The 14,037-nt window shown below is 47.9% G+C and overlaps 1 protein-coding gene across 11 annotated transcripts in view; it reads left to right on the forward strand.

Annotated features, from left to right (window-relative positions):
• Window positions 1-14,037, forward strand: part of CLOCK (clock circadian regulator) — a 2,930,945-nt gene that overhangs the window by 1,790,005 nt on the left and 1,126,903 nt on the right. For all 11 annotated transcript variants that reach the window (XM_069631637.1, XM_069631640.1, XM_069631638.1 and 8 more), the window contains one exon: window positions 13,733-13,880. In XM_069631637.1, coding sequence (XP_069487738.1) covers window positions 13,733-13,880 — 148 coding nt within the window. The remainder of the gene's footprint in view (window positions 1-13,732; window positions 13,881-14,037) is intronic.

Here is a 14,037-nt window from a genome sequence, read left to right on the forward strand (position 1 = left end):
CCACCCCCGCAAGATGTCTGGCCTCCCCTCTCCTTTCCCTGCTTACTTTTATGCCGCCGATACAGCTGCCCTTGCCGCCCCATCTGGGCGTTCTCCGAGTCCAGTCTGCCGTCTGCGTAGGCTCGCTGCTCTCAAGGCGGTAGTTTCCGCCCGATGGTGTGCGTCTTGACCCCTGCCGGGTTCATGGGCAGCGGGTTGGCGTCGCCTGTTTGCCTGCTTCGCCTGTGTCGTGGGTGGGGGTATGAGCCCTTCCGCAAAGCGGCTGCCATCAGCACGTCTTCGCTGGCCGAGGTTGTTGCAGAACTACTGTTCCTGCACTCTTCCTTCTATTTGTCCCAGCCCCCTTGCTGCGTCTGGGGGGGGGCACAGACCGCCCCACACTATCCGCGTTTGCGGGATCCGACGCCAATTTCCCTCGCTGTGCTGCGTGTTGGGAGCTCCGGTGACGGCGGTCTAATATTGAGAGTCCCGCAGCCCGCCCCCTAGATTTGGCGGCTGTGGCGGTCTTCTTTCTATGCTGCGCGAGTGTACTGCATCAGGCCGCCTCCTTATAGCTTTGGATCCTCTGCTCTGATTCTTACGATTCTTTTCTCCGTTGGATCCGGCTGGTTGCAATTGTTTGTTCCTCCATTCTTATTTCGACTAACTCATTCTTTTGATGTTTATATTTGCAGCTCCGTGCCATCGCTGGCATGAGCCCTGTCAGCTTGCAGCCATCTTGTGTGGGCTCTCTAGTGCCTCCCCTCTGTATGTATTGTTTTATTGCTATGTAAAGCTCTTTCGTGTAAGGTGCTATATAAAATGAAATTAAATAAAATACAAATACAAACTGTGCTCATCTCAAGTTTCCCCCGCACCATGAGGTGAAGCTCTCCAGCGTATGTATGTTCACACCGTCTACCAATATGCTCTAACCATGTCAACAGGTTCTCGCACTTTGTTTTTTACCATACTCTGCACTTGCTGCAACTAGCGCCTACATGCCCATGGCCTTTGTGCACTGCTATAAATGATTTCATATGATAGTTTATTTATATAGCGCCTATACACAATGTGTTTCAAAGCACTTCAAGGCAAGGTAGGGAACAAGGGAAACTTTTACAGGCCATGAACAGTAAGTATGTGAAATTAACTATCGTACTCGACCTGACGACATTTCAGATAGTGCAAGAGCTAAAACATAGATAAGGAAGGGAGGGGGAGAATGGGAAGGAAATGGAAAACAGACAGGCGACTACTGTACTAGGCCTGACGACATTTCTGGTAGAGCCGGAGAAAACAAAAGGGAAGGAAGAGGGGTGCAGAAAGGGAGGGGAGGAACAAAAGAAGCGACTATCGTACTAGGCCTGACGACATTTCAGATAGTGATGGAGGGGGGGGGCAAATAACGGGGGAAGTAGACAGACGAGGTTGCTATCATACTAGGTCCAGTGACAATTCTGATAAAGTAAGTGCATAGAAGGAAGTAAGGGGGGGTGGGGAGGAGATAGGAAAAGGGAGAAAGGGAGAGGAGGAAAGAACAGAGAGTAAGCAGTCAAAAAGAGTGGAGAAGCAAGAGGAGAGAGCGAATACAATTGCAGAAATCAGTAGTAACACATAATGTTGCAAGCCTGGATAGAAGATGAAGATGGGAACAGCATGATTCAGGGCCACCATGAGAAAGGGTAACGCACCGTGAATCAATGAAGTCCGTAAAAGTCAAATCCAGCATTCGCCACAAGACAGTGATGGTGAAACCAGAATGTATGAGGACAGACTGCTGCAGAATTAGGCTGGAGGGGGGGCAAGCAAAGCAGGGTACAAGAATCAAGCAAAACAGGCAATACCTGTGTGCAAGAAGGGGGGCACAAAGGAACATCACAGGGGGACCAGAAGGGTGGGGATGGGAGTAAACATTTTGGTGCATACTTACCTGCTGTCTGAGCAGGGGTTCAGGCCCTGGATCCACCTGGTCCGAACAGGTCCAAACAGGAATTAAGAGGCAGGGTTAAGAAGGTGGGTGGTGCTTAGGCCAGGAGACCTAGATCCACTTGCACCTGCTCCCATCTGTAAAGGAAAAGTAAGGAAAAAGAGCGGCAACCAGGAAGGCACCAGATGGGCCGGGCTTGCTAAGTGGGAAAAAAGAGCGGCAGCTAGGAAGGCACCAGGTGGCCGGGATTTAGGCCAGGTGACCAAGATCCACTTGCACCTGCTCCCCATCTGCAAAGGAAAAGAGGCTCGAGGGCTCCTTAAGTAGGGAAAAAGAGCGGCAACCAGGAAGGCACCAGGTGGGCAGGGCTTGCTAAATGGGGAAAAAGAGTGGCAACCAGGAAGGCACCAGGTGGGCGGCGCTTAGGCCAGGTGACCAAGATCCACTTGCACCTACTCCCCATCTGTCCAAATGTCAAAATAAATAAATAACTAGCTATTTGCTATTCAGCTTCCATGCGGAATAAAGACACACACAAATATATTTCACAAATCCTATGGAACATATACTGATGGTTAAAGGGATGGTCTAGTAAACATTTTTATTTAAAAAATAGATAGGCAACATAAAAAAAAATACTAGCATTCTCCGTTTTAAAACTTCCTATGTAAAATTTTGAGCTATTCAAGCTCAAAATTCGCAAAAGCAAGCACATGGGCGCATCCATTTTGTGAAATGGAGGCCCTCCTGTGCTGGCTTTTGCTTTTGCGGCACTAATGAAGGAAAAGCCAGCCAGCTGTAGTAAACAAAGGCTACCGCTGGGTGGCTTTCCCTTCATTAGTGCTGTAGGCGGAGGACGGGGACCGGAGACCAGAGCAGGAAAGCTGCAGCTGAATCTCGGTAAGTGCTATTTTCTTTTTTTTTAAATAAGCACTAGCTGCAGTTTTTTTTCTAAGTTTTCCGGAAAACTTAGAAATAAAACCGCAGCTTTAAAAACGTTGTATTTATGTTTGCGGTCGCTTTTGAAGCAACCGCAAACATAAATACAAAGTTATTGTGTTGGAAAACGCTGCGGTTTTTCTTTCCAAGTTTCTCAGGCTCCTCCGGCTCGGAGGAGCCTGGGAAACTTGGAAAGAAAAACCGCAGCGTTTTCCAACACAACCGCGTGTGTTTCTGCCTGCTGTGGCTATCACTTTGGCTCTCCGGTGCGACCCAAAGTGAAAGCCACAGCAGGCAGAAACACACGCGGTTATGTTTACATGCCGCGTAGTGTTTCTACCTGCAGCTGATTTCCCATTTGGGAAATGCTAAATGCTGCGTTGTCTGCCTAAATCTGCTTTCCCATTTGGGGCTCTCGGGCTCCCCGTGGGGAGCCCGAGAGCCCCAAATGGGAAAGCAGATTCAGGCAGAAACAACGCGGTTGTTTTCCGCAATGCCGCGTTGTTTCTGCCTGAATATGCTTTACCATTTGGGGCTCTCGGGCTCCCCGTGGGGAGCCCGAGAGCCCCAAATGGGAAAGCAGATTCAGGCAGAAACAACGCAGTTGTTTTCCGCAATGCCGCATTGTTTCTGCCTGAATCTGCTTTACCATTTGGGGCTCTCGGGCTGGGGAGCCCGAGAGCCCCAAATGGGAAAGCAGATTCAGGCAGAAACAACGCGGTTGTGTTGGAAAACGCTGCGGTTTTTCTTTCCGAGTTTCTCAGGCTCCTCCGAGCCGGAGGAGCCTGAGAAACTTGGAAAGAAAAACCGAGCGTTTTCCAACACAATAACATTGTATTTATGTTTGCGGTCGCTTCAAAAGCGACCGCAAACATAAATACGTTTTTAAAGCTGCGGTTTTATTTCTAAGTTTTCCGGGCTCCTCCAGCCCGGAAAACTTAGAAAAAAAACCGCAGCTAGTGCTTATTTAAAAAAATAAAATAAATAGCACTTACCGAGATTCAGCTGCAGCTTTCCTGCTCTGGTCTCCGGTCCCCGTCCTCTGCCTACAGCACTAATGAAGGGAAAGCCACCCAGCGGTAGCCTTTGTTTACTACAGCTGGCTGGCTTTTCCTTCATTAGTGCCGCAAAAGCCAGCACAGGAGGGCCTCCATTTCACAAAATGGATGCGCCGATGTGCTTGCTTTTGCGAATTTTGAGCTTGAATAGCTCAAAATTTTACATAGGAAGTTTTAAAATGGAGAATGCTAGTATTTTTTTTTTTTTTATGATGCCTTTCTATTTTTTAAATAAACATTTTTGCTAGACCATCCCTTTAAGCCTGGTGGGCAAAGGGGCGATTGCCCACCAGGCTTGCTTGAATGTTGCTCCCATGGCCACACGTGCAAAGTGCAAGCAAGAAAAAAGATACAATCCCAGCATGCCTAGAATGAGCTGAGTTTTGAAAGACTGGTAACGGTATTACCATTTGCCGTTATGCTGGCCGAATTACCGCCAGGATACCGGCAATATTGTAATGGTAAGGCTTTTCTTTGTTCACCAGCAAATGCTGATACCATGAATTTTTGGGCGGAATTATAGTTCTTAAAGGAGGGGGTGTTTTCCAAGTGGAAATAAAAGAATTTGGCTCGGGTTGTGAGCTTGGGCTTCCAGGTTTAATGCTGAATTCTGAATGGGGAGTAATCAGTGTTCTTTGTTATAATCAATTTTTCCTCTAATTATTTTTCTATATTGCGGAAATAGTTTGCTGTCATGTGCACATTATTTTCCATTTGCGGAACTGACTAATGAGGTAAGCCACTTTGTGAGCATGAGTAGTTGGTGAGCTACCATCTCTGCAGTTTGGAAGGGAATTTCCCCTTCCCAACCACTGCAATTCTTTACAAATCAGTGTAAAAGGTACATCCTATGACACATGTTCCAAACATAGGCAACAAAAAATATTTTACATGTGATAACGGGAGCTCATCATCCAGACCAAGATTTCAAGATCTGCTATACCCTATCGACAGTACTCCTTTGCAGAGAAACACACGTGTATGCACAAAAGGACAGTGTATGCTCGGTATAAACAGTAGGTTTAGTTGTGGCTACTCATTTGTTGACACTGCTCAGAGACAATGCAGAAAGTGTTTTGGCCATTGGAAAACTCCATATGCATTACAAAAAACAAACATTGCTTATGACTGATGTGTCTGTCAAACTATTCAGACAGGATACAATATTTCCAGATGGAATAATGGCAAGTAAAAGGAATGTGTCAGAAATCATGCTAATTGGAGTTCACGTGCCACTTTAATGAAGTAATTCAAGGGCCAGGAGAACATGCCTCTCCTAATTTGTGTAAGGATAATTGCATTAGAATAACTGCGCCCTAAAATATGATGATCAGAATTCCTGCGTCTCTTCTTGTTACCCACATTACGTTGTCCTATGAGTTGTGACAAAACGTACTCCAAAACAGCTTTACAGCTAGGAGGCATTTACACCATCCATGTTTGCTCCCTAGAAACAGGAAACTGTGCACCAAGAACGAGAAACAATGACCATATAGGAGCCTACCGCCTGCTTCTACCCACAAAGCTCGAGTGGTATTTTTTGGCATCAGTGACCGGCAGAGCAGTGGCACGGGAAGGAACTCTAATAATATCACTGTCCGATCTCATGAGGAATTTTAAGGGGAAAGAATATCTTTTAATAAGCATAAACTATTCCATCTGGTAAAGCTAATTACTTTTTATTCCCTGAAAAATCATTTGATTCCAAGTAGGGAGTAAAATATCATCAGAACCCTACTTGTAATCCTGACATAGGAAGTGAAATGAGAGGGCTCATAATACAGCTTATAGTTTTGCCACATCCTAGATGACATTCAACCAGAGCCTTACTGTGGTTTCTTATGAAGCCTGTTGAAGAAAATCACATATGTTTGACTTTTAAGACAACAGTAGCAATGCTCTGAGGTACAGCAGATTGAGTTCTGCCTTCTTTAACTAGGGACCCCCTTCTTAAATTCACTGTACTCATACGTCCCATACCCTTTGCTCCTTCCTTGTGGGGCGTCCCTCAACATGGAGATAGTACCGGAACCTCTGGCAGTGAAAAATTGAGCTACCCCTTTAAATTTAGTATCGCGCTTGGGGGGCACGGCCTCAGGCGTGGGAAGGCCCTGCCCTCCGGTGACTCCCCTCAGTCCCTTTATCCGCACAGACGGTGTCAGACCTGGTAGCCAGCACTGAGATTTCTTTTGGCTTTCCGCTTGCTCCCTGTTTTTTGTTATTTTAATTTTATTTAAATTCCCTTTGGTGCCTCGCCTCCCCCGGCACATGTTGCCCGCAGGAGGATTCACCAGATGTGCCTCATGTGACCGCTCGTTCCCGGCCTCAGACCCCCATGCACTCTGTCTTGAGTGTTTGGGACCCAACCATCCCTGGGACGCATGTTCGCCTTGCAGCGCTGCCGGTCATAGGGCATTGAAGAATCGGTTGTTGCGGTGGAGGGAGATCTTCCACCCTTTCCTCTGCCCCCACCTTAAGGACCTTGTCTCCAGGACCACTTGTCACGACAGCGTAGGACCTCTATTCAGCACGGCTCCACAGCATGGTGACTCCTTCCCCGGGGTTCCCATGGATCCTCAGATTCAGGTACTGGCTGGCCTGATGCCTCTAAGGCTTCCGGCTCCCAAGCTGAGGGGCCCAGACCTGAGGCCATCTTGCCTACCAGCTCCCAAGCTGATGGGCCCAGGGGCCCTACTGGGATTTTCTCAGAAGGGCAATCAAGTTTGTCCTCTTTTTCGAGCCCAGGGGGTAAGGGATCGTCGAGTGTCACCTCCAAGAGTCTGTCCTCAACAGGAATACCGCCTACCAGAGTGATTTCTGAGGTTGACGCCTCTGCTTCGGGTGCAAGACCCAAGCTGTATCTTCTGGTGTCTGAGCCCTCTCGTGGCTCAGGGCTTCTGTGCCTTCCTGCCCAGGGCGTGGCGCAAGGCTTCAAAATAGCAGAAAAGCAATTGGCTGAGGCTGCCAAGCCAGCAGCCATCTTGAATCCAGCTCAGGGCCCGCCCATGCTTTCGCCCATCGAATGGGCATTGCAAGATGATCCCAGTCCCCTTCCCTCTGGAAGCGGCAGCGTATTGTATGGTTTAGGCATCTGGTCTCCTCAGGGATACATCTACCCATTACAGTCGTACGGCTACATGCCCCAGGCACCTCAGTACTTTGACCGAGGGTCCCATTGGCTTGCGAGGACCGCTTCTTCCAGCGCTTCCTCTTCCTCATGCATTCCCATCATATGAAGGGGCTCCTGAAGGACATAGGAAGGAGGTCATCCAGCAGGTGGCGCTGCCCCGGCTCCCTCCACTGGGTACTCGCCCCATTTCTCCAGCACTGCCGGTTCCGGTCCCTTCCCCGGTTGTTCAGACCACTCCACCTCCTCCTGCACCACCAACGCATGCCCCTCAACAGCCCTTGGACCTGTCTTTGATGCTGGACTTAGGGGGGACCCCATTGCCACCTGTGTCCCAGGGCCTCCATTCCCCTCTGTCTGTGAAAAAGGAAGGGGGTCCAATAACGACAATGACGCCCAGGACGATGAACCCTTGGCATCCACTAAGGCCTTTCATGACCGCATTCAGGGCCTGGCAAAGTTCTTGTGGGTCCCTCTGCCTGAGGAAGCCCCCAAGGTGTCGGGAGTGCTAGCAGAGGTCTTGGGTAAGCGCGCCACGATCCGGTCTGGCATCCCTCTCAGAGGGGAATAAAGGACAAGCTCAATCAGACCAAGGGGAGGGGCGGGCAGGGAGGTAGGGTTTATTTTATGTTGAAATGGTTTGAAAATGCTAATAAAACTTTATACGGAAAGAAGGATTTCCAGCAGGTGGCGCGAAAGGTCTGGGAGAAGCCCATGGCCAACTCCCAGCTGATCAAGAAGTTGGACAGCAGGTTTAGGCTGACAGACAGGGACCCGATCCTCCTGGCCTCCCACCTGTAGCCTCATTCTTCAGTGGTGGCTGCAGCCACCTTGTATTCTAAACCATCGTCTTTGTCGCCTTCCTCCACGGGAGCCACCTCTAGTTGTCTTTCCAAGGAGGACAAAGTCCTTGAGTCTCTAGGAAAGCGCTGTTATTCAATCTCAGGACGCCAAAGCAGACGTCCTCTTGGCTGCGACTAGCCGGAAGCTGTGGCAGAGCTCAGAGAAGGTCTGCCCGACCTCCCTTCGAACAAGTAAGGCTCCTTCAAGGCCGGTCTGGCAGATACCCGGGCCATTGCGAAGGACCTCATGGAGTCTTTGATCTCCCCATCGACACAGTAAGCAGAGGGCTGTGCTTCGGTGTCAGGATGAGAAGTACGGCATGGATGCATGCCACTAAGATTTCATCTGACGTGCAGGAGCGGATCCTGGATCTGCCCTTTGAGGGTGTGGACCTTTTTCATTTGTCAACCGATGATGAGTTGACACAGAAGGAAACTACCACTCAAACCGCCAAGTCCTTGGCCATCCTGACAAAACCTAGACAGAAATCCTTCCCTCAGTCCCAGAGCAGAACTGAGTTCAAGCCCTGCTCTTTCTCCGGCTTCAAGGGGTTTCTGAGACCGCGGTACACAGAGGCCTGACAGGTCGCCCAGCGACAACAGGACGAAGCAGCAGAGGACGTCGCACAGGTTTTTCCACTCCCCCTCCTCTGCCCCTGCCTCTGACGCCAAGAAGCAGTGAAGTCAGTGTCGGGGAACACAGCTCGCCTGTGGGAGGCTGTTTGGCTCTGTTCCAGGACACCTGAAAGCGTCTTTTTAGCAACCCGTGGATCCTATCCGTGGTCTCCATGGGCTTAAGTGTTCCTCTTCCTTTGCCTCAACCATCCTCTCCTCCTCTTCCTCAGATCGGGTCCCCGGCTCTTCTACGGGAGGTCCTTTTGCTCTTGGCAATGCAGGCGATAGAACCGGTTCCTCTTTTAGACAGGGGCTCTGGGTATTATTCCAGGATTTTTGCGGTACCCAAGAACCACCAGGCTGGCCTGAGGGTTGTCCTGGACATGTAATTTCTAAATCTGTCTTTACCGCCCAAAGGGGTGGTGCTCTCCTGCCAGAGATTGACAGATATCCTTCATCAATTGAGGTTCTCCCTCAACCAGAGGAAGTCACAGTTGTGCCCATCTCAGGAACTGGTCTTCCTAGGGGTGCGTTGGAACACTACCTTTCAGCGTGTATTCCCTACGCCCGAGAGGCTCCTGCCCCTCCGCAAGGTAGTCAGGCACTTTCTGGCCTACTCGACCACCTCAACATGGTGTTTCCAGCGCATTCTGGGTCTGATGGTCTCCTGCATGCTAACTGTACAGCATGCTCGCCTCAAGATGAGGCTCCTCCAGCTCCACCTGGCAGCCAATTGGGATCAACAGACGAGGTCCCAGTCGACAGGGTCCCAATACCGCCGCTCCTACTGCCCGATCTTCGCTGGTGGCTGATGGATAGCAGTGTTTCAGTGGGAGCCCCCTTCACCCGACTGGCGCCTACCCTCCTTGTGATGACAGACTCCTCCCTTTCGGGCTGGGGGGCTACTCTGGAGAGCTATGTGATTCATGGAGCATGTCCAGGACAGGAGCTCTCCTGCATATCAATCCACTCGATCTCAGGGCAGTGGGCCTGGCCCTCAAGGCCTTTTCTGAATCCATTTTTTACCTGAACAAGCAGGGTGGCACCTATTCCCCGCTCCTCTGCATGGAGGCGCTATCGATCTGGGAATGGGTCCTGACGGAGAAGATTTGGATTTCAGCAGTCCACCTCCCGGGGGACAGCAATGCAGAAGTTGAGCAGCTTGGGGTTCAAGGATCTGGATTTGTTTGCATCCCCTCTGAATTCCAAGTGCCTCCAGTGCTTCATGGGCAGGACGGAGTCGGGTGTCTATGCAAGATGCCTTTCAGATCTGTTGGCATGGCCGCAGGTATTATGCGTTCCTGCCCACCCCTCTGCTCCAATGGACCCTCTGCAAGTTCCAGGCTTCGGTGGGTTGCAGCTTATCCTGATTAACCCCCACTGGCTTTCGAGACCCTGGTTTTTGGATCTGCTGCTGTTGTGCTCCCAAGGTCCGGTCCACCTTCTGATCTACAGCATGGGATTCCTGACGCAGCAATGCGGGGCAGTGGATCATCCAGACCTGGCCAAACTGGCGCTGGCGGCCTGGTTCCTGACTAGCTGAGGCTTCAGCATGCTCAATTTACGGATGACAACTGGGTCATCATTCAGAAGGCCAGGAGGTCCTCGACTCTGTCCCAATATAAGAGTAATGGACTAGGTTCTGCCATTGGGCTTTTGACCAGGGTCTGGATCCTGTCACCTCTCCTATGGATGACGTACTGGCATTTTTTGCACACTTGGCTCGTTCTGGAGTTCAGGTGGATACTTGCTGCACTTATTTGGCACCCATTGGGGCTTACAAGAATTCCCCTGAGCATGGGTTTTCTGTGGCTAATCCGGTGGTTAAGGCCCACCTTAACGGGTTGTCTAGGCTTTTTCTGCCGGTGCATAGGCCGCACCCAGTCTGGGACCTCAGTGTGATTCTGGTAGCTTTAAAGCACAAGCCTTTCGAGACGATGGCCTCTGTGGACATCCGCTTGGTGACACTAAAGACTGTTTTACTCGTCGCTCTCACCTCTGACTGCAGGGTTAGTGGGTTGCAGGCGTTGTCCTCATGTAAGCCCTTCACTACATTTCACAACAAGGTAATCTTGCGCTCTCACCCAAGCATCTTGCCCAAGGTGATCTCTCCATTTCATCTGAATCAGAATATCTGCCTGCCGGTGTTCTTCCCGAACTCGCAAATCAGAGGCAGAGAGGGCCCTACATTCCTTGAACCTCAAGAGGGTCCTCAAGTTTTATCTCTCGGACGAAATCCTTCAGGAATTCAGAGGCATTGTTCGTGATTTTTGGGGGCTCCTCCCACAGCTCTCAAGCTTCCAAGGCTTCCGTCGCCCATTGGATAGTCCATACCATTTCGGAGGCGTACATGGCCATGGGCAGACCTGTTCCTGAGGGGATTCATGCCCTTGCGGTCAGAGCCAGGGCCACCATGGCTGTCGCGTTTCAGAGACATGCATTTTGGGATGTCATCAGCAAGGCGCCTACTTGGGCCACTCCGTCGGCCTTCTGTAAGCACTACTCACTGGACACCAGCTCCAGGAGCCATGCTGAGTTTGGTCAGGCGTTCCTGAAGAACCTTTTTGCTTCATCGTAGATATGAGGCAGGTTATCACAGCTCCACCCTATGTTCTTCTTCGGTGGAATCACCTACAAGGATGGAGGAAAAGGGGCGCGACGTATGAGTAATGAAGTTACTCGCCGTAGTGACTAGAGTATTCATAGTCCTTAGTCCCCTTTCCTCCATACGTCCCACCCGCCTTCCCCCACTAGCATGCCAATGGCTAATATGAATAAGTGTAGCCATGTATCTAAGTGTCCAATGTGTTCAAAGGGGACTGAGGTGAGGTGCCGTGGGGGGCTCGGTCGGGTGTTCCCACGCCCGAGGCCTCGCCCCCACGCGCTTTACTAAATTTAAAGGGAAGCTCAATTTTACGCTGCCAAAGATTCCCGTACCATCCCCATGTTGGGGGACACCCCACAAGGATGGAGGAAAGGGGACCAAGGGCTATGAGTCTAGTCACTACAGTGAGTAACTTTAATTTATCAGTTAAACAAGATGCATGGGGATGCTAGTGGCAATAAACACATGATTGTGTTAAAAAAAAAAGCCACAGCATGGAAATCAACAGAAGGTGCAATTTCTTAGACTTCAGCAAATAACAGCACATTTCCTTCACTGTACTGTACTTCTGAGACATCAGACTTTGTTTTTGAAAGTTGCTGATTTGTTCTTCAACCCAAAGGAATGTTCTCCTGTGTCCTTCCACCTGTACCACTTCCCTACGTCTGTGCTAGCCTCCAATACTAGTTTACAGGGCTCTGTAAAAAGTGAGGGATTGTAGCACTAAAACATATTTAAAGCCTTATTGTGAAATTATGTGCTGTTTAAAAAAATATCATGAACTTGAATGTGCACAATTATTTTGAAGGGCATACAAGATTGTTTGCAACATACCCCACTCTTATATTGTTGGTAGGACTATAAAAGTGATCAGTGAAACTGTGTTTTGTATAGCAGCGAGTTACCATATAATTTGTTAACGTCTATGCTCAATAGAACTCTAAAAAAACCTTGGAAAGGATGCAGATTTTGTGGAAAACATTCTAGCTGTCTGAATATCCCTTGCCCTAATACTGTTTTAGAATAATTCCAGGCATAGACCTTACACATTATCCCTTGCAGGCCAATAAATTATATTGCAATGTTGTTCTCCATTTACAGGCTTACAGGATAGTGTTAGAAATGCTACAGTGGGAGACGCTGAGCATGACATTAGCCTACTGAAAGGTCTTACAGGGGAAATCAGTATTTTGAGTTTTATGATGTGCTAAATTCCAAGGGAAGCGCTTCAAAGTGATTGTTTCAAATATGTACAAAGAATAGGAAACATGGGGAGAGGTTACACATCTAAGTATGAAGTCTGCAGCTTACATGCAGTCAGTATCCGATTATTGAGCTGACGCTTGGGTTACATAATGTTGGTAACAGAAATTCTGGTGCTTGAACATTATTCATATTATAACAAACATAAAACATGTGGATGTAGGTACAAGTCTGGTAACCTTTTGCAGAGCCAAGGTCGGCAGAATCAGGGTTGTCCCGTAATATCGAAATGTGACCTGGTGCAGAAGTTAGTCATAAGATAAAAGTGTGGTAGAGTCAATTATAGGAGTCACGGTGGGGAGGGAAGATAATTTGTTTAATGGGTGCAAGCATATCTTAGATTTTTTTTTTATTTCTTGTGGTTATAATCTGTTTTTAGGTTCTTAAGGTCACCCTTGCATAGTACTGTAATGTAAATAGGCTAGACCATAATATCAAGACTTAGTATGATTTAGCTTTATTTTGAGAAAAAGCAAATGTTAGTTACATGCTGTGGTTTGTGCCTTATTAAATGTTGTTGAATAGGTGGGAATGTTCTGTGTACACTGCTAAAACTCTTCTGAGTGGCACCTAGAAGGAAAATGGACAAGCACAAATGCTCACAGCTTAGAAGGAACATTGGTATGATCGCCAATCCTACAGAAAAAGGACATTCAAATATGGTGGGTTTCTGCCGCACCACAAGGTGACAAACGTTTTCAAATGGTTGGGAAAAGAAAGCAGCAATATAATGAGTAGAATAATAAACTGCTGGCAGTGGTACAAAGAACGGCCACCAAACTATTTTCAGTGATGGAATACAAATTATGTAGTTATACCCACTGAGTTCTAAATTAGTGTGTAATATCAAAATTTGGCAATTGACGTGTTAATCCAAATGTCCTCCCACAGCGGTCTATGAAATATTGTCCTGAATGTATTGTGTTCTAGTAGGCAGGTACATGAAACAGACTTCATAAACTTTGTGGAACATTCCCTTGCCAATTACTCTTAATCCATATATCTAATTTTTCCCTTGAAAACATAAATGGTACACAGAATCTCTCCTGGGTACAGTGTTACACAGTGTCATTATTACCAAATTAAAGTTGTTTGCTTCTTACACCGACATGCTCACTCCAACTGATATGATATTTTAGGTTTTCCAGTACCTGAATAACACTTCTGTAAAACAAGAGCCCCAGGGATTTATTGACTACTCCCTTGACGTTTTCTATTTTGCGCTTTATGATGCCAGTGATGATATTCATGATGTAGTGTGGCAGGCCCTTTATTATGTATCTTATGTCTGCATATGTTTAGCGCTTATATATTGTTTTTTGTAACATAGTGTTAAAAGAATTTAAGTGGAGAAATGTACTTATTGTTTTTTAGTAATGCAATATGGAAAAGGCAAGTCATGTTATTACAGGTTCCTGACAAAAGGACAGCAGTGGATATGGCTCCAAACTCATTACTATATCACTTATCACCAATGGAATTCCAGGCCGGAGTTTATCGTCTGTACACATATCGTTGTAAGGTAAACTCAGATTTGATGTTCAATTGTGTGTGTATATAATTTACATAAACATAAAGAGCTTTCTTGATGCAATTCAATTCACTATATGATTGAAATATTAGTACTGTGAAGGCACACTTATTTTTAGACTGTTCTGTTTTGCATAAAGCCTAACCCT

This window comes from Ambystoma mexicanum, chromosome 6q (assembly GCF_040938575.1).
Source record: "Ambystoma mexicanum isolate Mex_15411 chromosome 6q, UKY_AmexF1_1, whole genome shotgun sequence".
Classification (NCBI taxonomy): Eukaryota; Metazoa; Chordata; class Amphibia; order Caudata; family Ambystomatidae; genus Ambystoma; species Ambystoma mexicanum.